This window comes from Phocoena sinus, chromosome X, assembly GCF_008692025.1.
Source record: "Phocoena sinus isolate mPhoSin1 chromosome X, mPhoSin1.pri, whole genome shotgun sequence".
NCBI classification, from domain to species: Eukaryota; Metazoa; Chordata; class Mammalia; order Artiodactyla; family Phocoenidae; genus Phocoena; species Phocoena sinus.
Genome location: NC_045784.1, coordinates 3,796,042 through 3,821,907, shown reverse-complemented (window position 1 = coordinate 3,821,907; position 25,866 = coordinate 3,796,042). Strand labels below are relative to the sequence as shown.

At 40.9% G+C, this 25,866-nt stretch overlaps 1 protein-coding gene across 1 annotated transcript in view; it reads left to right on the top strand.

Annotated features, from left to right (window-relative positions):
• The window catches only part of NLGN4X (neuroligin 4 X-linked), a 308,113-nt gene that overhangs the window by 164,351 nt on the left and 117,896 nt on the right, over positions 1-25,866 (top strand). The window contains exons 3-4 of the mRNA XM_032620946.1: positions 1,659-1,718; positions 4,950-5,102. Of these exons, the coding sequence (XP_032476837.1) occupies positions 1,659-1,718; positions 4,950-5,102 (213 nt within the window). The remainder of the gene's footprint in view (positions 1-1,658; positions 1,719-4,949; positions 5,103-25,866) is intronic.

Below are 25,866 nucleotides of genomic sequence, written 5' to 3'. Positions count from 1 at the left end.
TTCAGCATGGTGGAATTCTTGGACGTGAATTGATTTCCATGTTAAGCTGATGACTATAATAGGCAGACACGTTTGTGTCACGGTACTTTCTAAAAGATGGGACTTGAACGTGCTGTAAGGAAAACAGGTGGTCTCCTAGAAGACTCCATTCTACTTTCAAGTAGATGACGTGAAACTGGTAGTAGGCTTGAGTTTCAAAGGGTCTTGGGCTTTTCTGTTCCAAGCTCTTGTCAATGACTTTAGATTAGATTGGTAACTTGAAGCTGTCTACAGTGGGAAATTTTAAATCTCAAAAATCAACAAACACAAGGGATCCGGTTTCCACCTACCATCCCAGTTCTGTTTGTTTATCCACATGAAATTGACCATAATCAACCCGTACTGAGCTATAAAACCAGCAACGGCAGATCTTGGTTTCCAAATATGTTTAAGCCCCTCTGAGGTATGTAGAACTGAAGGAAGCTTTCCAGCCACAAGTGTTGTGGGTGATAGTGACTAAATCTCCTCTCCCTTAACCCATGTATCCGTGGAGGAAGGCAAAGACCATTTTAACTGATGGCCACAATTCGAGTTATCCAGAAGTGCCATAGGCATACCTGTGGGCTGTGCCTGTCTATAAAAAGAAGGCAGTTGAGCTAATTAAACACCTCAAGTGGTATTGAATGTTTTAGCTTCTTGTATCTGGAAAATAGAAAAACCAAAATGGCACACTGCATACGGAGAGCATAGGAGAGTTTTGGTTTTTACCCTTTTTCCGTTTTTTTTTGGCGTGGTTAAGGGACCCTCTGTTCATTTTGCCTACATGGAAATTTCAAGGCGGTTTATGTTTCAGGTCATCCAGGTAGGTGACTTCATTTATTTATTTATTTATACAAATAGCAATAACATTCAAGCAATATTTAATAAGTGTTTCAAACACAGAAAAAAATTATTTATACTGTTTTATCTTGACTTCAGAAATACTTACTGAAAGTGGTAGTTTGTTTACAGTAGACAAAAGGAATAAATAATGTGCAGTATTCTAGCTACTGGGGATAGGTGAGTCTTCATGATTTAAATAAAGTAGCAACATTTCTGATTCTTATTATAAGTGTTGTGCTTTTAAATTCTTGTGCATGAAACTAATGTTGGTTTTAAGATATTTTGATTAAAGTGCTTTTATGTTTATTGTTTAAATGTGTTTCTTCTTACATTATGGAATTTCCTAAGCAAACTGTATCAGTGACATTTCAAAAATTTATCTAGATTATAACATGTTAAAGCTAGAGGAACATTTGAATACTTCATATGCATTTCTTTATAAAATGTGGGAAACCTTTTTTAAAATAATTTTCTCTTTTTTTCAACTCACATTAGTTTTTTCTTTTTTTGCAGTAGTATCATTTTAACCCTCACGCTGCATTTTCACAGAGTATCTAATAGTTTTTGCAAGTAACATTTTGAATTTGTTCTTCTTGACATATTTATGTTTATATGCATTTTGCATCTCCCTATTTCATGTTTTTGAAATCCACATGTAACAGATTTCAACTTTTTGTATGACATTATTTTTTTTTCTTTTACTGGGGTAGTATCTCTCTTTCTTCTGACTTTTTTGCAAACCTGTTGTTTTTGAATTCTCTTTTTTCCCTTTATTTTCCTTCTCAATATGACACCAGGAGCCAACACAAAGAAAAACGCTGATGATATAACCAGTAATGACCGTGGTGAAGATGAAGGTATTTTTTGTTCTTTTTCAAAGCTCGACCTTGGTGCATGATTTTGTATCTTTCGTTCTTTTTTTTTCTCTTTTTTTCATCTCAACCTGTTTTTCCTCCCTTATCTGAAGTGAGTACACTCTTGTGTGCTTTATTTTCTTCTTGTTTGGAAACCACTGTCATTTTTAGTCCCAATGACGGTGTAGATGACTGCAAATCACCTGGGAGAACATGTATAAATGTTTCTCAGTATGAAGTGAGTAACAAAATACAATTTACAAGGAAACTCTTTTTCTTTTTCTTTTTTTTGGCTTGGTCACAGGAAGAGAAAATGAAATTTTAAAACGTGCATGTATGCTTTCTTTTCTTCCTTCCAAATGTTATTTTATAATTTTGTATTTTGGAGCTTTGGTCTTCTTAATTTCTTCTGTGGACAGTGAGACACCTCAGTAGAACTTTTCAGGGGGCTGGCATTTCTGTTTTTGTTTGTTTTTAGTGTTTTGTTTTTCTTTTCAAACATACTGATTCCAAAATGGGGTTTTCAAAGAATCTTCTCTGGCTCACAGTAAAATACATGAAAAAGTGTCTTAAAGAGAAGTTGTTTCTTTCAGAACTGCCTTTTATCAGCTTTAAAGAAAAAAAGGGGGGGGATGGAACTGAAATTTTTCAAAAAGTTAGCTCTATGCATCTTTGTCTTCACACCACAGCTGCTTTAAGAACATTTTTCCCCGAAAAATGTTTAGCTGCTGTGGAGAGTTTCTTCTTGAAGGATCTCAAATTGTTTGACAGATTATACACTAGAAGTAAAGTGATTTTTTTTTTTTTAAAGATGGAAGCTGACATGACATCTAAACCATCATTAGCACGTTGTATCCTCTTCCTTCAGCAGAATAAATGGTTTAGAAGAAAAGAAAAAACATGTTTCATGTCAGCCTTTGCTGGCTCTAAGGCTGTGTAGGCTGGGTGAAAACATGTTTTTCCCATCTGAGTAGCAAAATGCATGGATCTCCATTTATTTACCTTAAAACGTTGAAGGCCCTCGATGGACCTGCCTTGGAGTATCATACCTGCACCTGAAGCAGCACCTAGCCTCTCCTTTATGAGGCCTCAGGACACCTGTAGTTTTGTCCATATCCCTGTATAGCCAACTATGAGTGTTAGTTTGCATCTTACTTTTTTCTGGCTTTTCAGTGTGTTATTCCCTTTTGACCGTTAGGATCTGTTTTCCCAGTGCTCACCAGTCACCTTTATTACTGTTAACAGTAATTTTCCTTCTAGTTTTTTCCGTCTAGTTTTCCTTTAATACCAAGAAACTACGATCATCTTCTTAACTTTGCACGAATCTGGCATCTGGTTATTTCTTCCTCAACCTCACGAGAACCTTGTTCTTTGTGTCTCGGAGGTAAGAGCTGCTAACCTAACGTTTTCTGTGAGGGAACCCCGTAAAGCAGCCCTCAAAATCTCAACTTCTTCCCTTGCCACAGTGGAGTAGCGTGCCGCCTCCTGCAGAATGGTAACATAAATAAGGGCTAACACAGCAAGTCAGAGTCCAGAGAGAGGGGTGGATAGTGTAAAACGCCAGACCCCTGTAGGGACGGTGATTTATTTAAAAATTCCACGTAGCATATGATGAGTGAAGGATTAAAAAATGATTTTTACTTCCTATTTAAGTTTTTTTGTTTTTTGTTTTTTGGGGTTTTTTTGCGGTACGTGGGCCTCTCACTGTTGTAGCCTCTCCCACTGTGGAGCACAGGCTCCGGACGCGCGGGCTCAGTGGCCATGGCTCACGGGCTCAGCCGCTCCGCGGCATGTGGGATCTTCCCGGACCGGGGCACGAACCCGTGTCCCCTGCATCGGCAGGCGGACTCTAACCACTGCGCCACCAGGGAAGCCCCCTATTTAAGTTTTACAGGAGAAAATAGTGTTCTGCGACAGATGAAATAACTGCAGACACAGGGGCAGCTTGACACTTTTTCTGCACTTGACTGTGACCACTGGGTTTCTTTTGCCTTCGGGCTGCTCTATGGTGGCACCCAGGAGCCTGTTCTGAGATCATGATCGTAATTCATTTTATACGCAGCCACCATCCAAAGGGTGGTTTGTTTCCTTAAAATTCCTTTCTGATAGTTCAAAAGTGTCTCCATGAATCAGGGAAAAAAAGTTTTTATTTAAGAAAAAATGAAAATAAATGTACATGGATACATTTGGTTTTCTTCTGATACACAGATATTTAAATGACACACACATATATGTGTATATACAATACATAAATATCCAGAAATCATTAGAATCAAGGTCAGGATTCTTCAGCATTCAAGGTAAAAAAGCCCAAGGAATGATTTCCACCAAACAAGTTATTTCATCACAACTTTTCAGAAAGTAGGCTCTACAAATAGACATGTGGCCTCCAAACTTCTGTTGTCACAGAACATTGCAAAATAGGATTTTCACATCATTGTTAAAGAAAATAATGATGACTCTGGGTACTCTGGTTGCAAAGCACGATGGGAGTTTATATGCCCTGTAAAAATATGTAGCGTTGCCAAACTTTCACCTTGAGGTTGGAATCTTGTGCCATTTTTATCCCAGCTCTCCTCTCTCTCTCTCTCTCCCTTTTTTTTTTTTTGTCACTTAAGTTGGGATATTACTGCAATCAGTAAATTAGAGAAAAAACACTTGCTTGGACATTTTGTTTTGTTTTTACACATTTCTGTCCTGTTGATCATTTTTAACCATGTATTTGTTTTTTTGTCATCATGGGCCCTGTATTGAGAGCTTACAGTTTCATGACTAGTTTTATGTTCTCGTTGTTAAGTTGAAAATGAATCTATAAGCTCCTCTTTGACTGAAGATAGAAGTTACAGTAAAAATAAATTATCATTTTGACGTTGATTTCACACTTACTTAGATGATAAAAATATATTTTGTAGTAGATGCCCTTCTAGGGTTTGAGCACTCTTTAGGGAAGATGTATTTCATCTCCATCCTCGCATATTTAGTGTTGTAGATACATACAGAAACCTACAACTGCATCCTTCCAATGCCTGCATCATTTCTATGAGTAGAGAATATAACAACATGGACCATTTTCCTTAGGCCATCTTACCAAGAACATACCTAATTTAAAAAGGGGCCATGCGATTGATTCCAATCTAAACTAGGAAAAGTCACCCACGTCCTTTGCCCTTGACTTAGCATCGGTTAATCAGCATGCTGTTTTATTGTGTTTCCTTACTTGGCTTTTTTTTCCAGACATCCACGATCAGAACAGTAAGAAGCCGGTAATGGTGTACATCCATGGCGGGTCTTACATGGAGGGCACAGGCAACATGATCGACGGCAGTATTCTAGCGAGCTATGGCAATGTCATCGTGATCACAGTTAACTACCGCCTGGGGATTCTAGGTGAGTGATTCCGTCTTGCTGATCACCGCACAGGAGGCCACGAGGAAGTTCTGCTTTCGGTTTGGGGCTCGTTGATTCCAACTGTGTTACTCTAATTCCTAGAAATCTCTACTACACAGAGCTCACTTCATGCTGCAAGATATATTTGTCCCTTAACGTTCACGCAGCGCCGTCTGTTTTTTTTTTGTTGTTGTTGTTTTTCAAAGTTTGCACTTTTTAATCCAGGAATTTCATTTCCTAGGATCCGCCTCAAACACATGCAGCCTCCAAGGTGATCAGATGTACATGATACTTTATTGAAAGCACTTTTCTTTCTGTGGGCTTAGCATAACCCTGTGGAAGGAACACAGTTTGGAGACGTGTCTGAGAACGCATTTGGTAATAGGTGATAACTTGGTAATGGTAGATAATGGCCATAGACGTTAGCTTTCTTTTGTGGTTTTGTAGCTGTGTTAACCGGTTAATCGTTTGTCGGAAAATCTTTTACTTAATTCCTTAATGCGTTGTCTGTGTCTGTTGTATCTTGAAGAGTTGCATGGCTGTTGCATTTACGTGAGATGGAATACTCCTATTTGAATTTTGTAATTTGATGGCTTTTCATCTTATGTAAATTTTATGATTTATGATGAAAGGACATTGGCCAGGTGCATAGGAATTCAAGAGCAGCTCTCCGTTGTTTCGGTGTTAACTTCGTTTTTCCCCAGCTGGGGGGTTGGAAAAATAAAGAACGTATTTTGAAGTTAATGTTTCGAAGCTTACCTTCTTCTGTGGTTTAGCCTGCTCTTGGTCAGTTCATGAATGAGATTCCTAGCCTATGTAACAACGTTCGTTTTCAAGGCAAAACTGCATTGAGAGGGTGCAGAAAATTGCTCACAGCAGCGTGGCTATGAGAATGAGATCTGTATGCCATAGGATGGTTATGGTAAAAGCTACGACAAATAAAATGGACCAACGGACCTGTTTCAAATAAGAAACTGGGCTGAAATGTTTTCTCCAAAGAGGCGAGTATCACTAAGAATATTTTATTTTCAACTTGAGGTTTTACTTTTGTTTGTTTTGAGCATTGTATTTCATTCACTACTGAAAACATTCACCTATAGAAGACCCCGGAGCAAGGGGATGAGTTGTAGATGACCTTCTAATTTAGAAATGCACATCACCCACAGATGTTTGCAAAGTTGGGCGTTTTGGAGCATCGGTAAAGTACTGGAAATGTCAGGTTTTTAGGATGAAACACAACAAAAAGCCTCAGAGTCTAGAGCCTTCTTGTTTTGTGGTTTTTATTTCCTTTTCTTTTCTCGTCGGTGCTAGGAGCCAGATCTTCGTGGAATGATTTCCGTTCGTGTCGCACAGCAAGGGTGGCATGCCTCTCTGAATGTTTTTCAGAAGCCCCTGGCTAGTTGATTTGGCTACTGGTGTTTGAAACCGGAGATGTTGTTTCTTGATGTTTTACAAAAGGTCCATTCTAAGGAAGAGGTGGGCAAAGGAAGCCACGGACCAGGGCTTGCTGCTAGCAGCCCTTTCAAAGAGGGCAGTGTGGGCGTCCCTCGGTAGCATCACCAGCTCTGGGCGTTGCTTTCTGAACAAAGCAGTGGGCTTTGGGTGAGTCCTTGCTTCAGTGGGATAACAAAGCGTCCTCCTGCCTGCACAACATGGTGGTGACGTGACTTAAAAGGTTAGATTTCAAAAGAAATCGATTTTCTCCCCCGTTTAACGCCAGAATGGTATTAATCAGCTTTAACACAGTGCTCTCTTATCTATTTGGCCCATTTGTGAATCTAGAAAAGTACTGTGGGAATTATACACACCTTCATTCTTTTTTTTTTTTTAAGAAAAGAAGAAAAAACATAGCTTGCTTTGAGAACTTTTCTCATTGAACAATTTTAATTTTACCTTTTGTGCTGAGAGTTAAAAAGAAAAAAAATCTTGGTAAGATAACAGAGGGCTGTGAGAGTTGTGGCCTGGACATAAAAGAAGCAGTTTAGGCTCTCCAAGCCGGTCTATTTACATTCCACGAATGAGTTAGTGTGAAGCTCTGTCCCACAGACCCCCTTTTATCTGATGAATCGCAGTGTGCCAACTTTGCTGATTCTACAAGGCGATAGAGGTTTTTTAAGTGGGACTTGGTTTATTGTTATCAGGGATCTTGCATGGGCTACCATCCTCTGGAAAACTGTGCCGTGGCCATTTACTTTTTGCTTGCAGGACATCACTAGTACCACTCACTAGCACTCTGATAGGAATAGATGTTTTTTTACCAAAATGTTGAAATAGTGTTGGAGTTTTTTTTTTTTCAAAAGTAAGAAATGCATAAATGCTGTTTCTCTGCCCAAGGAATGGAAAAGCGTTGTTTGAGATGATTACCGTTCTTTTACAGAGTAACAAATGCTGTTTTCCTACCCAAAAGAAAGGTTTAGGAAGATGGACGATGGTCAGAGGGAAGCAGGAGGCTGGCGTGGAAAGAACATAGATTTTTATAATGAGATAAGAATGAACTACTTGGTGTCTGTGGTGTGACATTGAGAAGGTCAGCTGATTTTTTCGGAATCTCTCTAAAAGGTGGTCCCGTTCTCTCTCTGGCAAGGTTATTGTACATACCATATAAACATCCTATGGGTTTATGTACGTGAAGTTTCATAGCCCAGCACTAGGAACCAGTAAACCCAGACGGGTGATCATTTCCAGTGTTATTAATAGCCTTGGACATCTTATTAACATGACTGTTGATCCACTGGAAAAAATTGCAACTGGCCAAAACAGTAATGTCTGTCAAATACTGACTTCTAAACGGAACCACCTTAATTAAACAAAAGCGATGATAAGACGCTCGTAATAAGACACAGATGACAGGATCTTCGCACGTGCTTTTTGAACAGTGAATATTTTCTTTAATCGGAACTGCGTCACACAACCTTGCTAGCCATTGAGCATGTAATTTATTATCTAATCCAGGACACTTTGAAAATTGTTAATAATGCTCTTAATGAACTGGGATTATTCCAGGCAAATGGGGATGTACCATCACAGCTATAAAGTAATTATTCATACCCACACAAGATCTAATGAACAAACTGGTGGTCCGTTTATTTTCAAAGGAGATCTCTTTTTAAAGCGTATTTCCTATTCGTCCTGCTGTATACCTTTGTCATTAGGAAAGCATACATAGCTAAAAGTTGAGTTCTATCACATCTCCCTCTATTTTTTTTCGTGATGATTGTTCAAAGACCATTGCTATATAAGAGGAATCTCCTCGCTGAGGCTTGTTGATGGAAATGCCTGGGATTTATTTATGGGTGGCTCTTACTTTTGCTTTCCTTCATTAATCGTCTCTAATTTGCATCTTCAGTTGGTTAATTAGGCCTCCATTCAAATGCTGATTTTAGTTTCCCTGAGAGGGTATTACTCTTTTGGTTATCCTATGATTTGATGCTTCATGCAGGCTTTAAACTATTTTGCTTCGAAACGATCTTATCTATATGCCTCAGCACGAAACTCATGGAGAGCCCGCAGTGTGGCCGTCACCGGACACTGTAGCTGCCCCTTCATTTAATCCTCATACACTCTCTTGGAAGGGTTCCCTCATCTTACTTTTGGGGAAACAAAGGCTCAGGGGTGATGGGACGGACTCACAGTGGTACAGGTTGTAGGGATTAGAGCGGGGTTGGAGCCCTGGTCTAACAGTATTAATGAGGTGAACTGCCGTAGGAAACAGTGCAGATCTTTATATCAGATCCAGCTTCTCTAATCGCACAAAACGTCAGATGTGATCTAGGTACAAAATTGCGATTCGATGCTTACACTGTATTTTTATGTTCCTCAAAGTGGGTCCTCCATCGCTGATGCATTTTCATCAAATCATCATGGATGGTCTACTATGGTGCATGGTGATGTGGTATCGGCCCCAACGATGGCATCTGTAGAATCAAAGCTCTCAGACACAGTAGATCTAAGGCTGTATCAGCTAGTCAGGTGTCTAACCTCTTACGCCCATTCTGTTGCCTTGTTGCTGTCTGTGGCCAATCCATGGAATTAAGACAATTGACCCAGAGAATGACTTTGAAACCGCACAGCCCACATTGGGACTCGAACCTATGGACCGGGACTCAAACTCAGCCAGAACCCGCATTGGGACTTGAACCCACTGTCCTTTGATTGAGATCACACACCTGGTCTCAGAACTGAATGAAGCTCAGGTTCTTTATGTCTCAGTGCAGAGAGAATTCAGTGAGAGACAAAGTGATAGGTAAGAAGTGGACTTATTTAGAGAGATACACGTTCCGTAGACGGAATGCGGTCTGTCTCAAAAGGCGAGAGCAGGCTTGGGAGAAGAAACACACTGCACAGACAGAGTGTGGGCCATCTCAGAAGGCAAGAGGCCATGAAATATGGGGTGGTTAGTTTTTATGGGCTGGGTAGTTTCATAGGCTAATGAGTGGGAGTATTATTCCAAGTTTTTGGGAGAAGGGCTGGAGATTTCCAGGAATTGGGCCACCACCCACTTGTTGGCCCTTTACGTTGGCCTTGGAACTGTCCTGGCGCCTATAGGTATGTCACTTAGATGCTACTGTATTACAGTGGGCATTCAATGAGGCTCAAGGTCCACTGGAAGTCAAACCTTGCACCATCTTGGACCTAATTGCTTCTAATCAGTTTATGTCAAATCCTCAAGGGCTATGTCATTCTTTTAGAGGTTCTGCCCTGTCCCCTTCCCTGCTGTTTCAACTTCAGTGGACTTCTCACCTGACAGGTATCTTACAGTCTTTTGAAATGTTGTCCATAGGTTTATATAACTTGACTTTTTCAAGGATTAAAAAAGCATCAGAAAGACCTACTCATTTTTCAAGAAGTGTAGCTACCTTCAAAGTTCTTATCTCAGGGAAGGTTGTGTAATGGTGTTTCTGAAGTTGCCTTTCTCTTTAAGGTTATTAATTGCATAAGACTACTTTCGTTCATGGGTGTCATAACTTTTAATGTAAGATGGAAATGGTTTTGAAATAAACGCACAGCAGGAAGAGCATTTGAATGAAAGGCACATGACGAGCTCTATGCGTGCTGTAATGGCTTGGCCACGTGGCATTCTGGTCTCCTTTGTGGGGTCTTAGTCTCCACTGAAATGGAAGGTGGGTGGGCTGGCATTGGGAGGAAGCCCTTTGACGTCAGCCAGAGCAGTTTCACCCTTACCTGTTTGATACATTGCTGTTCCACGTCAGTTTCCGTTCATAAAGGGGGTCCGGAATCACTGGAGGAGGGGCTTGATACCTGCCTTCAAAGACCTGTGATCTGAATTCCAGGTGTGCGCAAGCAGTTTACACCAGGGGTATTTAGTGGTTCTAAGATGCCTTAGGTACCGCTGCTGAAAAATGTCGATTTCCGATTTATATTTTTCTTTCACTTGGGATTTAAAGATGTTTACTATTTGGTACTTTCACCATTTTTTCCCCCTAAAAATCCTTTTTTTCTCTTTTTTTTCCTTTGTTTTTACTACAGATTTTCTTTCTTTTTTAAATTAATTTTTATTGGAGTCTAGTTGATTTACAGTGTTGTGTTAGTTTCTGCTGTACAGCAAAGTGAATCAGTTATACATACACATAGATCCACTCTTTTTTAGATTTTATCCCCATCTAGGTCATTACAGAGTATTGAGTAGAGTTCCCTGTGCTATTCAGTAGGTCCTTATTTGTTATCTATTTTATATATAGTAGTGTGTATATGCCAATCCCAATGTCCCAATTTATCCCTCCGCCCCAATCCCCCAGTAACCATAAGTTTGTTTTCTACATTTGTTACTCTTATTTCTGTTTTGTCGGTAAGTTCATTCGTACCATGTTTTTAGATTCCACGTGTAAGTGATGTCATATGATATTGTCTTTCCGTGTCTGACTCACTTCACTCAGTATGACAGTCTCTCGGTCCATCCATGTCGCTGCAAATGGCATTATTTCATTCCTTTTTATGGCTGAGTACTATCCCATTTTGTGTGTGTGTGTGTGTGTGTGTGTGTGTGTGTGTGTGTGTGTGTACACACCACAACTTCTTATCCATTCATCTGTCGATGGACATTTAGGTTGTTTCCATGTCTTGGCCATTGTCAATAGTGCTGCTATGAGCATAGAGGTGCAGGTACCTTTTTTAATTATGGTTTTCTCCAGATATATGCTGACGAGTGGGATTGCTGGATCGTATGGTAGCTCTATTTTTAGTTTTCTGAGGAACCTCCATACAGTTCTCCATAGTGGCTGAACCAATTCACATTCCCACCAACGGTGCAGGAGAGTTCCCTTTTCTCCACACCCTCTCCAGCATTTGTTGTTTGTAGACTTTTTGGTGATGGCCGTTCTGACCGGTGTGAGGTGCTACCATTGTAGTTTTGATTTGCGTTTCTCTGATAATTAGTGATGTTGAGCATCTTTTCATGTGCTTTTTGGCCATCTGTATGTCTTCTTTGGAGAAATGTCTGTTTAGGTCTTCTGCCCATTTTTTGATTGGGTTGGATTTTCTTTTAAATCACTCATGGAACACATCTTCCTTATCAAGTCAAAAGTTCATCTATTAAAAAAAAAAAGTTCATCTATAAAGAAAAAAATATCATCTTTCCTTTCAAGGGTCTCCCTGCTACCCCCTAAGTCCATCCTCTTCCCTCTGTGCTCAGATTTCCCCTGATCAGATTTGTGACCGGGAAGAGCTTCCTTTATCCATCCTCAGAGAGAAACCGCGCATTATTTAGGGATGGAAGAATGCTGTAAGAAGCTAAATGGGTAGACAGGAAGGATGAAGTATTGCACTGAGGGAAAAGATAAAGCGGAAAAGTACAGGAAGTTTGGGAGGAGTGTGAGAAAATGGGGGGCAGAGGCCAGGCACTTGATGTGGGACCAGTCACAACCCCAGAACGGAAAGAGGGTGGAAGGAAAGATTGAAAGCCCTTAGAATAAGACCCTCTGTGGTGGGCGGGGGAGGTGATCGGCCAGCCTGGCAGCAGGCTCCCGGACTCATTTCTGCAAAGCTCCCTGATGTGTCTCAAGACGGACTGAGGGTTAGAGGGAGGTATACCCCCTAGATAACACAGTCATAGGATGGACACAGCCCATGGGGGAAGGGAGGGCTGGCGTAGCTTCCCTGATCCTAAAGTTATGCAAAAAAGAAAATAAACAAGATGCTTCCCCCTTGCCCTGCCCCTCCCCCCAGTGTCTTTCATCATCTTCATCAGTAGCTCTCTGTGCATTTAATACCCATTCGGAAATGCTGTAATCTGGACTCTGTTGTTGCTCGCGTGTTGCTAAGAACCAGAACTCTGGACAAAAACATCATAGCCCGGTTTTGTATCAATGATCATTTTCTTGGGTTTTCCTCTTCTGCCTCCTGGTGGCTAAAAATGCCCATTGCATTAATTCGATTTGTTCTGCGATTAAGGAATTGGCTTGGTTGTGGATGGAGGATCTCTCTTGCCTCTGGGATTTTGCAGGCACACGGCGGGGGGTAGATATGGAAGCCCCTGCGGTGGAATAAAGACCCTGACATGAGACAGATGCCTTTTATGCAGAGGTTGACATGAGCCACAGAACAAAGAGGGTCCCTCGCTGTGAGGTGACAGAGGGCCACAGAGGAAAGTAAAAGTCTGCAGCAAATAAAGACAATGTGAAGGGATGCGGGGTGGTGATGAAGAGGCAGAAGAGACGTTTTTTTTCAATCTCAAATGCACAAAATTATCGACTAGCGTGTGCCTTATGACGGAGAATTTCCTTGACCTCTTTGTGAACGATTCAGAATTTCTTAAAAGAAGTTGGCCTGTTACCCGTACATGTATAGCCATTTTCGGAAATCACAATGCCCCGATACATTTGATGCTCGGATACTCTTATTATATTTCGTCAGTACATATTTTCCACTTAATTGATTCCAGGGTGTCGTGTCAGTAATAATCGCACGGGGTATACATTTTTTTTAAAATGCTCTTTTCCTGGACATGTTTACGTCCAAAACAGAGTCTCTTAAGATGATCCATTCTACGTGAAAGAAGCCACTTTCTCTGCTCTGCGTGCTTTCCTCATTTTGCTTTTCACCTAGCAAAAGAAGGCTCGATCATTTTTCGTTGTTGAGGATAAAGTGGTGTCTGTCGTAACGGGGAAGAACACAGATGAACATCACTCTGAATGAAGGGAAAGGTGTGATGGGCATTTGAGTATCGGGCAGTGGAGAAACTGGAAGGTTCCAAGGAGGAGTATTCAGTTTAAGTGCCAAGATACATTAGCTTGATTGGGGTGAGCTAGATATTAAGCCTCTGGCAATCATTCCATCAGATAAGTGGTTTTAAAACAATGCCTGAAAGAGAAATACCTGCATTCTTCCTATGTACCTTTTCTTCCTTCCCTAGATGTATTCAAGGAATTAATCCTTCCAAGTCAGATCATTGAAAAATCTCTAAAAGGCAATCAGAGTGGGACTTTCAAAGACCACAGAGGCTGAAACACTCCAGGACTATACAAATCGTGGCCTGCAGGTCATTTTTCTTTTTTTCCCCCCGCACATTTGCCTGAAAGTATGGCTTGCACGTTTTACAGGAAGCGTGGAATGAATACGCACATGTCCACACTCACCACGGCAGTGATACCACAAAAGGGCATATTCTGTTCTAATATAACTCTCCTAGTATTGTCCAGTCATACATCAGTCAGTCATGGGCTTTATGAAAATAAATCCTTGGGGACATAAGGCTCAGAGTGAATGTCTGAGGGATCAAAACGTAACGCAGAAACGGCAGATACGCCGTGCATTTAACCATGTAAAATGTATTTTTCAAATAAGATTACGTAGTAACATATGAATTGGGTAAGTCCCATCTAATGGGTAGGGCAGCTTTTCCTTTGATTAAAAATAATAATAGCTCTTTGGAAAGAAGTGTGCAATTCTCAGTATAAAAAAACCAGAACTATTTTAGAATGGTAAATGCAACATTCCTCTGACATAACAGCCATTAGACATGGATGAGCTGGGGTCTTCATGCAAATAAATCAATTGCAAGACTCTTGATCCCTTTAATTATTTGAGACTGCAGGCACTGCTTTTTGTTGCATTCAGCACAGAGGCTTTTATTCTAGGCTCCGATATTATGGGGGGAAAAGCTGTGTCCTGTGCAGTGGGGCTAGTCGTCAACAGGTGGCTTGAATACACGCATTATTCTAAAGATACACATTTCACTCGAGACAGACGTATGAGATCATCTCCCAGAGAAACATTACCAGTTCTACCAAAGACACCTAAGATTTGGACCGGAGCTGGGAAAACAATTTTGGAATAAAGAACTGTTTCCAGTTTGGATTGAGAAATGTTTTCTGTCTCTCAAAGTGGCTGCTACATCTTTGCTAATATATCCCAATAATGGTTTAGATGACTCAGTTGTGCTTTTTCTTAGGCACAACTATGACAGATAGGTAGATAGATAGATATTGATATAGAGAGATAGGTATATATATATATATATATATATATATATAAAATGTTTAGATATATATAGAGAGGTAGGTATATATTATGTAAAGATACACTTAGAGATAGGTGTATATATATTATAGAGATAAATAGAGATAGGTATATATATGATATATGTAGAGAGATATATGTAGAGGGATAGGTATATATATGATATAGAGAGAGAGAGATATGTGGATATACATATATATATATATCCTCTTGTCCCTTCTTTATAATATAAACTTATAATACCATGTAGAAATACCACCCATCTTTTCCTGTAATACTTCTTTGTTAAACCAGGCATAAGAGTTCACATCTTTCCAAAAAAGAATCTTGTGCAAATGGCCTTATCCATTTCTACATTTCTTTTTTCCCCATGCTATCCACTTTTTTAGTTATATGTATTTTAGTCGTATTTATCTGTTTCTCCCCGCTTTATCTCTAGTTAGCTAACTTCCTCGACTTTAATCCTAGTTCTTCACCCCGACGGTTCTCCTGAGGACCACTCATACATTGTTAGCCTTTTCTAGGACAGTCCGAATTCTTTCAGTGGCCTTTGCGGCATCCTCGTTTTTCTTCATCTTCTTGTAAATGACCCACTGGTTCGTCTCCACGCCCACCTTTCGCTGTCTGTGTCCTTTATTTAAAATGGTTTATATACCATGTTGTGCATTGAACATGTACAGTTCCATGGCCTTTAGTATATTCACAAAGTTGTACCACCATCAACACCCCCTAATTTTTGAATGTTTTCATCACTCCAAGGAGAAACCCAATATTTATTCTTCTCAGTCTCCAGGGACTTAGGCAACCATTAATCTACTCTCTCCCTATGGATCTGCCTTTCCTGGGCATTTCATACAAAGGGAGTCATATGCTGTGTGCTCTTTTGCGTCTGACATCTTTCACTGAACATGATGTTTTCGACATCCATCCACGTGGTAGCATATATCAGTACTTGGTTATTATTTATGGCCAAATATTTATTCCATTGCCTGGATATAGCACGTTTTCTTTATCCATTTGTCTTCTGATTTGTATTTGGTTTGTATCCACTTTTTGGAGATTATGAATACAATGCCATGAACATCCACGTACACGTTTTTTGTGGGGATATATGTATTCGCTTCTCTTGGGTACAAACCTAGGAGTAAAATTGCTGGGTCGTAGGATAAAGCTGTTTAATCAGCTAAGTAACTTCCAAATTCTTTTCCAGAAAAGTGGCTGCACTATTTTACATTCCCTCCAGCATGAGGGTTCTAATATCTCCACGCCCTTACCAACACCAGTTCTTGTCTGTCTTTTTGACTACAGCCATCCTAGTGGGTGTAAGGTGCCATTTTTGATGTGCATTTCCCTGATGGCTAATGACATTGAGTACCTTCTCGTGTGAGTATTGGCTATTCGTATATCTTCCCTGGAGAAATGTGTACTCATATTCTTTCCCTGTGTTTGAGTGGGGTATTTACCTTTTTAGTGTTGACTTAAGAGGGTTTTTATGTCTGTTTGCTTGTTTTTTTAAAATGGCGTGTTCTGGATACATGTTCCTTAGCAGATACAGGACTTGCAAATATTTCCTCTCATTTTGTTTTCTTCCCACTTTTGGGATGGTGCCCTTTGAAACACACATGTTTTTCATTTCGATGAAGTTCAATGTATCTCTTTTCTCTTTCTGCCTTTGCTCTTTGCGTTGCTTCTACGAAGTCTTCACCTAACCTAAGCGCTCACCACTTTATTCCTATATTTTTTTCTAAGAGTTATACAGTTTTAGATCTTGTTTTAGACCAGATCCCTTTTGAGTTAATTTTTTTTTTTTTGCGGTACGCGGGCCCCTCACTGTTGTGGCCTCTCCCGTTGTGGAGCCCAGGCTCCGGACACGCGGGCTCAGCGGCCATGGCTCACAGGCCCAGCCGCTCCGCGACATGTGGGATCTTCCCGGACCGGGGCACGAACCAGTGTCCCCTGCATCGGCAGGCGGACTCTCAACCACTGCGCAACCAGGGAAGCCCCTGAGTTAATTTTTTAAAGCATTGTCATGTGGTTTTTGTTCTTTTTTCTCTTGCTATATTACATTACTCAATTTTTGACTATTAAACTGCCCTTTCATTCTGCAGTAAATCCCCACTTGGTCATGGTGTATAATCCACTTGACATGCTGCTGGACTTGGTTTGCTAGTACTTTTGAGGATTTTGTTTGTCTGTTTAACTTCTGGTTCTGGGGAAAGAAATGACCTCTAATTCTAAGTATATTGTCGATTTCATGGTTTCTGGACCTCTGCACTACTGACATTGAGAATGGATTTCTCTTCTTGGTGGAGGGTTTCTGTTGTACACTGTGGGATGTGAACAGCATCCCTGACCTCTGCCCTCTAGAATGCCAGTAACACCTCACAGCCCACAGTCATGACAACCAAAAATGGCTCCAGGTGTTGCCTAGAGTCCCCTGGTGTGGAGTGCGTGGGAAGCATCAGCCCGGTTGAGAACCACTTACCTGATTTGTACTTCCCTTCTCTGAGAGCAAAGGCGCACAATGGCATTCTCGTTTTGTACCGAAAAATCCACACTTCGTTCTGTGTGGGTTTGTTTCTTCATGTGCATGGTGTTTACTTCCTGTAACCGATTTCTTAGCTCCTTGCCGGCTGGGGTCATAGCTCACATTGTCTTTGTCTCTGCTGAGAATTTACCAGATAATAAACATCTTCTGGATGATTTCTCCTGGCAGTGCTCTGGCCTTCACATTGCAAAATGAAATCTCAGTCACAAAGGAGAGTATATTAACATCAACATTTTTTTATTATTATTATTGCAGAATGAGTGAACTCCTAGCTGTCAACATCCAACATCCTAATTTTATGGAAATCGTGCTTATTTCCACTTCTGCAGCTGTTGCTTTTTCGCAAATACTAAAGGTTTCATTTTCCTCGAAACGTGTACTGATGCTCGTGTCATCAGCGGAGGATTTATTTTCATTCCATGTAGGTTAGCTTGAATGGAGACAGTTTTGCTGGTGGTGTGCATTTGACCTTGAATGAAAACTGAAGGTTTTAAACAGTATTTTAAATCTGCCTATCTTTTTTTTTTTTTTTTTTTTTTTTTTTTTGCGGTACGCGGACCTCTCACTGTTGTGGCCTCTCCCGTTGCGGAGCACAGGCTCTGGACGCGCAGGCTCAGCGGCCATGGCTCACGGGCCCAGCTGCTCCGCGGCATGTGGGATCTTCCCGGACCGGGGCACGAACCCGCGTCCCCTGCATCGGCAGGTGGACTCTCAACCACTGCGCTACCAGGGAAGCCCTAAATCTGCATATCTTTATATTTTTATCAAATTTTGACAGTTATAAAAACAAACCAAAACAGTAGAGGTGTCTAATAGAGATTTTATTTCTTCAACTCTTTGCGTGGGTATTTCAGATAATTATCATTCTGAACCTTTAGAACTTCCCTACTAGTTTTAAAAGAAGCAAAAGCATTTTTCCTCATTGGCTACAGAACATATGCCTTTGTCCCAGCAATGCATAGGGCCGTATCTCACATTTTCTTCTTAAATTACGAAGCTGTGAATATAAAGCAAAAACTGTTGCTGTGCTGTTTTCTCTCCACATTTTCCCTCTCTTATGAAATCCAATTACAAATGCTCCTTGATGCCCTATCTGGGAGTTGCAAAGTGGGCACAAGCCATCTCTAAGTGGAGGCTCCTAAAAATTAACAAAGAAGGTTCATGTGGGGTTTTTTTTTTTTTTTTTTTTGATTCATGTGGGTTTTTAAGAAGGGATTTTAAATACATCTCAAGTTCTAAAGTGACTCCTGGACTTGTCAAAAAATGAGCGACCTTCTTCTAATGCCTCGCCGTTACTTTTCAAATTCAGGGTCTTCACACACTGCCCTTTAGAGCAGATTTGGTTTGCTGGAGTCCAGGGTTTGGGAGGTGGTGTTATTTACTTTTTGTTTTCACACTTGCTCCCTGTTAATTCAAAGAGATCACTGAACACGCTTTTCTGGTTTTAGACACTGGTGAGTGCTGATTGTTTCTTGCACAGAGACTTAACCAGGTATCGTGGAAGAATTTGGTACCCTTGCTCTCTGATTCACGGATGCCGGCGTGACCGTCACTGGTGGTGGGACCTGCACTCTGGTGAGGTCCAACTTAGAGGATGAATAACAGGACAAGATGGGGAACAAAGATGCCTAAACCCCATGAGACCTTAGCCCACTGCTCGCGGAGGGGTGATGTTTTTTCTGAAAGGTGACCTCATCTTATTGCTATACCAGCAGACTCTTTGGCCAGTGAAAATAAAAGTGTCCATTATAAGGAAATTAACTTTAGATTTTCAAAGAAAATTTCCTAGGATACTTCCAGAGAATCCTACTTGCGAAGCAAAGATATGTATTCCTGAATTGGGGATGGTAGTTGTTGGGAGAGATTCATTGGAATGGAAATAAACTTCCTTTCCTTTTGGCCAACAGTTATACTCTTCTTTTCTCCAGATTGGCCAAATGATTGGTTTCAATATAAGGGGGTAGTGTGGGCAAGATTGCTAGTAGTGTCTGATACGACTGGCCCAATTCATTAATCTTCCTGCCTTAATTAATTTACATGGAGAGCCTCTTTACTCTGAGAGAGTTATTTTCCAATTTTATTGAGGTATAATTGACAAGTAACATTATATTCCTTTTAGGTGTATAACAGGACAATCTGGTATTTGTCTGTGTTGCAAAATGTTTAATACAATCAGTTAACATCTATCACCTCATAGTTACATTTATTTTTTTCTTGTATGAGAACTTTTAAGGTCTACTATGGGGAAATAAAAGTTTTGGCACACGTATAAATTTAGAGAACATTAAACATTTTAAGATAGAGGTGGAACTGTAAACATGTATTATTAGTCATTGGAATTTAGTATTTCTTGAATTTGCCGTGGGATTTCTGTCTGTTAACTTCTGAAGACATCAATGGTGTAAAGTTAGTAGCATTAGACTTTTATCATTTATCCTGAGGCCATCTGTTTGAAGTTCAAATGTGGGAACTTTCCTATCCTTCTGTGGGAAATAAAGATCATAACAACTCAAAATCAGTAATCACTAAACCGATGTAGTAAAGAGTTCTGTGATGTACATAGTACCTAAAAGGTAGGATCAAAATATTTAATGCAGAGGACAGTAGACTCACCAACCTACCAACCCATCAATCAGTTCTTTCGGATGGTAGGCTCTGTATCAGAGTCCTGACTTAGTGAGCCAGGAGTTAACATTTTGGGTTTCTGGATCGTGGAGGAGATGCGGGGTGGTCTTATAGGGGCAGCAAGCAGGAAACCTTTTTCAGGGCTCCGGGCAGCAGCATTTCACCAGCCAGCAGAGAAGTATTTCCTGATGTTAGCATTCCACACTGCAGCACACTGGTGCTTGCCAGGTGAGTCACTTACGTGTACGTGACAGGTAAGACGACACCTGCCTTACTTTCACCTGGCATTAGTGCTCATGGATTCATCTTACTGAACCAAGACATGAAATTGCAATTCCTTATCCATATTTAGCAATATTTCATTCACTGATTGATTCTCTGTCCCGTTGGAATAACTAGGTATGGGACCCACTTAGACTTTGAGTCTCAAGTCCAAATCTCCATGAAAGTTAAAATGTAACAAGAGAAGTAATAGAAGAAAAGTACAGATGGAGACTTATGATTCAGAGGTGTCTGTTCTCTTAGCAGAGGGCAGATGAGACTGCCTGAGGTCAGGGTTGAATCGAGCTGCAATAGGGACCTCCGGTGTCTACTGCATCGTTCGCATTAAGATGGTTAATTTTGTGTTACGTAAATTTCACCTCAGTACAAGACAAAAAGTTTGAAGCTGGCCCATGCCTCATTGAGCTCCCCTCTATAAAACTGTGTAAAAGGAGCCCAGTTTGAAGCCAGTTCTTAAAAGGAACATATAAACAAACCAAACAGCAAACCAACAGGACTTGGCAGTGCACACCACATTTTATTACGGGGCCGAACTTGACCTTCTTTTTTTTTTTTTTTTTTTTTTTTTTTTTGCGGTACGCGGGCCTCTCATTGCTGTAGCCTCTCCCGTTGCGGAGCACAGTCTCCAGACGTGCAGGCTCAGCGGCCATGGCTCACGGGCCCAGCCGCTCCGCGGTACGTGGGATCTTCCCGGACCGGGGCACGAACCCGTGTCCCCTGCATCGGCAGGCGGACTCTCAACCACTGCGTCACCAGGGAAGCCCCGAACTTGACCTTTTACACCCCAATGTCTCAACTTGAATTCAGAGCGAACTTGAGTTGCTAATTCTATGCTTTTGACCAGGTAAAGACCTCATTTTAAGAAATTTCCTTAAAACTGCAAACTTATGGAAAAGAGAGAATGTTATATGTATCCATTCGGCAATTACATGTTATAAGCATACTAGTTACAGGGATCTTGGGCTCGTATCTGCATGTTTCATTTTGCATTTGCCTCCACTGTTTTGTTAGCAAGTATAGTTTTAATTTATGTAATGTTCAGAGTCCATATAAATGTAAATCATTCAGAGTTTGCGGAGAAAATTAACCACTTATGGTTTGCATTTACCACTGTTCACCTCCTACTTTAATTCCTTCAGAAATGACAAAACCAGTTGCTAAAGTAGTGATTTTAAATATTTACCAATATATACCACTGGAACGCTTGTTGCTGTTTCTGAAGAAAAGAAATGCAGCGGCATCCTTAGTGATTATTTAAAAACTAAGGAATATTCTTTAAGGGAAAGAATTTCAACTCATCTTTTTGGTAGTCAGTGGTCATTCATTTCTGCTTGTATTGTAACCTGTTAAAATGATGACTTAACAAAGAGAAGGGAAATTAAATTTGCTAGTTATTTTTTAATGCCATATGATTTCTAGTTACAAAGGCATGCTTAAGCCCCGTACTAAAAAGAGGTGAATAAAATAGGACAGGGTTGGGCTTCCCTGGTGGCACAGTGGTTGAGAGTCCGCCTGCCGATGCAGGGGACCCGGGTTCGTGCCCCGGTCCGGGAAGATCCCACATGCCGCGGAGCGGCTGGGCCCGTGAGCCACGGCCGCTGAGCCTGCGCGTCCGGAGCCTGTGCTCCGCAACGGGAGAGGCCACAACAGTGAGAGGCCCGCGTACCGAAAAAAAAAAAAAATAGGACAGGGTTCAAACAAAATTCATTTGGGAAGGTAAATATGTTTTCAGAATGATTAAGTCTTTTGAGATCCCATTTTGGTGTCGTTTTCTACCATTTCTTAATGTATTCTTCATAACCCCCAGGTTATTCAGGCTTTGAGCCAAATGCCAACATGTTATTTACTTTTGCTTGGGTTGTAATAAAATTTGGGACTCTTAGTGAAAAGATGATTTTCATTAGTAAAATTGTTATTGGGCATTTAGAGTTGGTGCTTATTTTCTCTTCCTTCTCCAACCACTGGAAATCTTCCTTCACTTTTCTTTCCCCACACTACAGTGAGAGACCAAAGGGTGGCCCTATTCCCATCCCTTAAACCTGTCATTTTCTTATCCTTATTAACCTGTGGGCTTGAAAACCAGGCAAGGACCTTTCCCAGAAGAACTGGCCAGGGCTGGGCGCTGAAGATGACCAAGAACTGTATAATGAGGGCTCCAAGTCAGACCATAAATGCTACCCTGTTCATGAAGACAGGGAACGCTGCTTAGAGGTGCACCATCTCAAATGCCTTTGTAACACACCTAGGACTCTGGGCACTCACATAATGGGTATGCGGTGTGACTTCAACCATTTGTTAATATGACCTTAGAGGTCCAAGAAATGTATAAATATCATCTGACCATTTTGGGGGGGGGGGCGGGGGACTCATTTTAGTCACAAATGCAGCACACCAAAATATTGATATATCACATTGTGAGAGAACGCGGGTGTGTGCATCTCTACAGGATCTCCATCATAGCTTCTTCTTAAAGTTTCCAGTATAATTCTTGCGAAGGAATAGTTTTTTAAAAAGTTTTCAAACGTTTAGGTAGTTCGAAAGTCAAATGTAATTTTAAAAGACTGCTCAGTTGTTATTTCGGGCTTTGTGACATTGCGTGGTTCTGGAAACTTGACACCCTTGATCCAAATGCCATATTTGTCACATTGCAATATTGACCCGACTGTGGCAGCATCTAATATAAATCCTGAAACATCTAGTTACATCTTGATACTTTGTCTTGACCTTCTTCTTGTCTGGCTACAGTGAGCCATAAACAGCTGTATTCTCTAAATCTTCGGGGACATTGAAATCTGTGCAGAAAATGACCATCAGGGTTGTCTAATATCTAAAAAGGGTGTGTTTTCATGTAAAAGGTGGTGGAACCCACAAGAATGGGGGAACACACTCCTGAGTGTGTAAGCCACGTACCTCATTGGCCCCAAGAGATGCCTGTTTTGTTTTTTAATTTAATTTTTATTTTATATTGGAGTATAGTTGATTTACAATATTGTGTTAGTTTCAGGTGTACAGCACAGTGATTCAGTTATACGTATACATATATCCATTGTTTTTCAGGTTCTTTTCCATTATGGGTTGTTACGGAATATTGAGTAGAGTTCCCTGTGTATACAGTAGGTCCTTGTTGATTATCTATTTTATATATAGTAGTGTGTATATGTTAATCCCAAACTCCTAATTTATCTCTCCCCCTCACCTTTTCCCTTTGGTAACCCGAGATTCCTCTTTTAAAAACCCAAACCCTGGGCTTCCCTGGTGGCGCAGTGGTTGAGAGTTCGCCTGCCGATGCAGGGGACGCGGGTTCGTGCCCCGGTCCGGGAAGATCCCACATGCCGGGGAGCGGCTGGGCCCGTGAGCCATGGCCGCTGAGCCTGCGCGTCCGGAGCCTGTGCTCCGCAACGGGAGAGGCCGCAACAGTGAGAGGCTGCGTACCGCAAAAAAAAACCCACAAAAAACCCAAACCCTAATGAACCAGAAAGAGCAAACAAATTGGCTTGATGTTGAGTGACAGAAAAAGGAAAGCGTATCTTTGCCCCCTCCTCCCTGTTTTCCATTTCCTGTCCCACCCTTCACATCAAATGAAGCACTGCTGTTTTCATTTCCTCTGTGTACCTTGTAGTATTTCTAGGAGTAGATGTGCCTAAAATCCTTCCCTCTCTTTTTGCCTAGGGATACTTTTGGTCTCATATAAATAGACAGTATCCAGTTTGAGAAACATGTGGCCCATCGTAACAAGTGTTATCTTTTTATTCCATCAATTTTTTTTTTTTTTTTTTTTTTTGCGGTACGCGGGCCTCTCACTGCTGTGGCCTCTCCCATTGCGGAGCACAGACTCCGGATGCGCAGGCCCAGCGGCCATGGCTCACGCGCCCAGCCGCTCCGCGGCATGTGGGATCCTCCCGGACCGGGGCACGAACCCGCGTCCCCAGCATCGGCAGGCGGACTCTCAAGCACTGCGCCACCGGGGAAGCCCTCCATCAATTTTATAATGTAAGTGTATTTGCATTTTGAGTGAATACGAATCCAAAAGAAAGACAGCAATTCATTGTCAGTAAAGGTGTTTTTGTGTATATACTTTTGGTGTGCAAGACAGTAGTCTGGGTTTAAAAGAATATTTAATTTTTTAAGTCTCCATTCATGCATTTAACACAAATTCCTGTCGAGTTCATACCACGCACGTGCCAGGCTGGTTAGAAACAGGCAACTGATGGCAGGTGCTCCCTGATTTTAGGACACTTCCAGCTCAATGCAGCAAATAAATAGACAGTTCCTAGTAGTTCCTTACAAGTTCCTTAACCAATTAATTTTGTATGTCCCACATCCTTTAAGTGAGTGTCCATGGTGTGAAATTTCCCTTTGCTTTAGAATAAGATTTTTAAAAAAAAGAAAATCGAACAGCTTCCACTCTACGAAAAAATAGAACCTAATGTATTGCATCTTGGATTTGTCCTCAATTTCGTTCATAGGGTTTTGGCTCGTCCTAAGTTGAATTAGTAACCAGTTTGCCTTCCCAAGGGCTCTGGCAGGACTTGGTGTTTTCCTCAACATACAGGTAGTGGGTTTAATATTGAAAAACCAAGACTCTCAGACAGCTTCCAGGATCAGGTCATTCTACTTGGTTCCGAGAATGGTTTGGGGTGGGGTTTTTTACCCTCGAATGCAATGCGTTTCCCTGCAGTGTTCTCAGATGTGCACCCAGCCGCTCTGCCTTTCCTCAGGGCTCCCATTCTGCAGGTGAAAATCTTCTCAAAACTATGATTGTGATCCATGAATCAGCAATTTTCTGTAAGAAATTTGGGACTCTCTTTTCATGAATGTGGCCTGTCTCTTTCTAAGCATAATAAAAAGTAGTTTTAAATTATGCCTTTCTTTTTTAAAAATTATTTATTTTTTAATGAAGTAGAGTTGATTTACAATGTTGTGTTAGTTTCAGGTGTACAGCAGTGATTCAGTTATATATACATACGTATATACGTATATACATATATATAACTATACATGTGTATGTGTGTGTGTGTATATATATTCTTTTTCATATTCTTTTCCATTATGGTTTATTACAAAATATTGAATATACTCCCTGTGCTATACAGTAGGTCCTTGCTGTTTACCTATTTTATATATAGTAGTGTGTATCTGTTAATCCCAAACTCCTAATTTATCCCTTTCCCCCTTTCTCCTTTGGTAACCGTAAGTTTGTTTTCTATACCTATGAGTCTGTTTCTGTTTTGTAAATAAGCTCATTTGTGTCATATTTTAGATTCCACATATAAGCAATGTCATATGATATTTGTCTCTGTCTGACTTATTTCACTTATTTCATGATCATCTCTAGGTCCATCCATGTTGCTGCAAATGGTAAATTATGCCATTTCTTAAGTGAACTATGTTAAGTGAGCCCCGCATATGTCTGCTGGTTCTATATTAACTGTAGGCTCTGTTTTCTTTTCTCTCCATTTCATTTGGTTTATACAGTTCACTGGGTAACGTCTGCATGGCGAAAGGCTCTTGCTGATTTATGTTTGCAACATAAATCTTGCTGGGGTTAAAAAGCGAGGTTTAGGACATTTTTCGGCTCAGAAGTACGGGGATTCATGTGTAAGTCATTTCATAGGTAAGATCCTGGCTTGCTGTGGCAGGCGATTTCCCTAGATCAGACCTCCTCTGAGGTGTCCTTACATACGATACGAGTCAGCACTCAATATGTAATAAATGCGTAGTGCCTGCCACGTTGTGACGGTTAGCTCTTCAGACGCAACCCAAGTGTCCCATCCATCACATAAACTCGTGGGATACCTGTGAAGGGGCGTGAAGAATATATGTGTGTAGTTACCA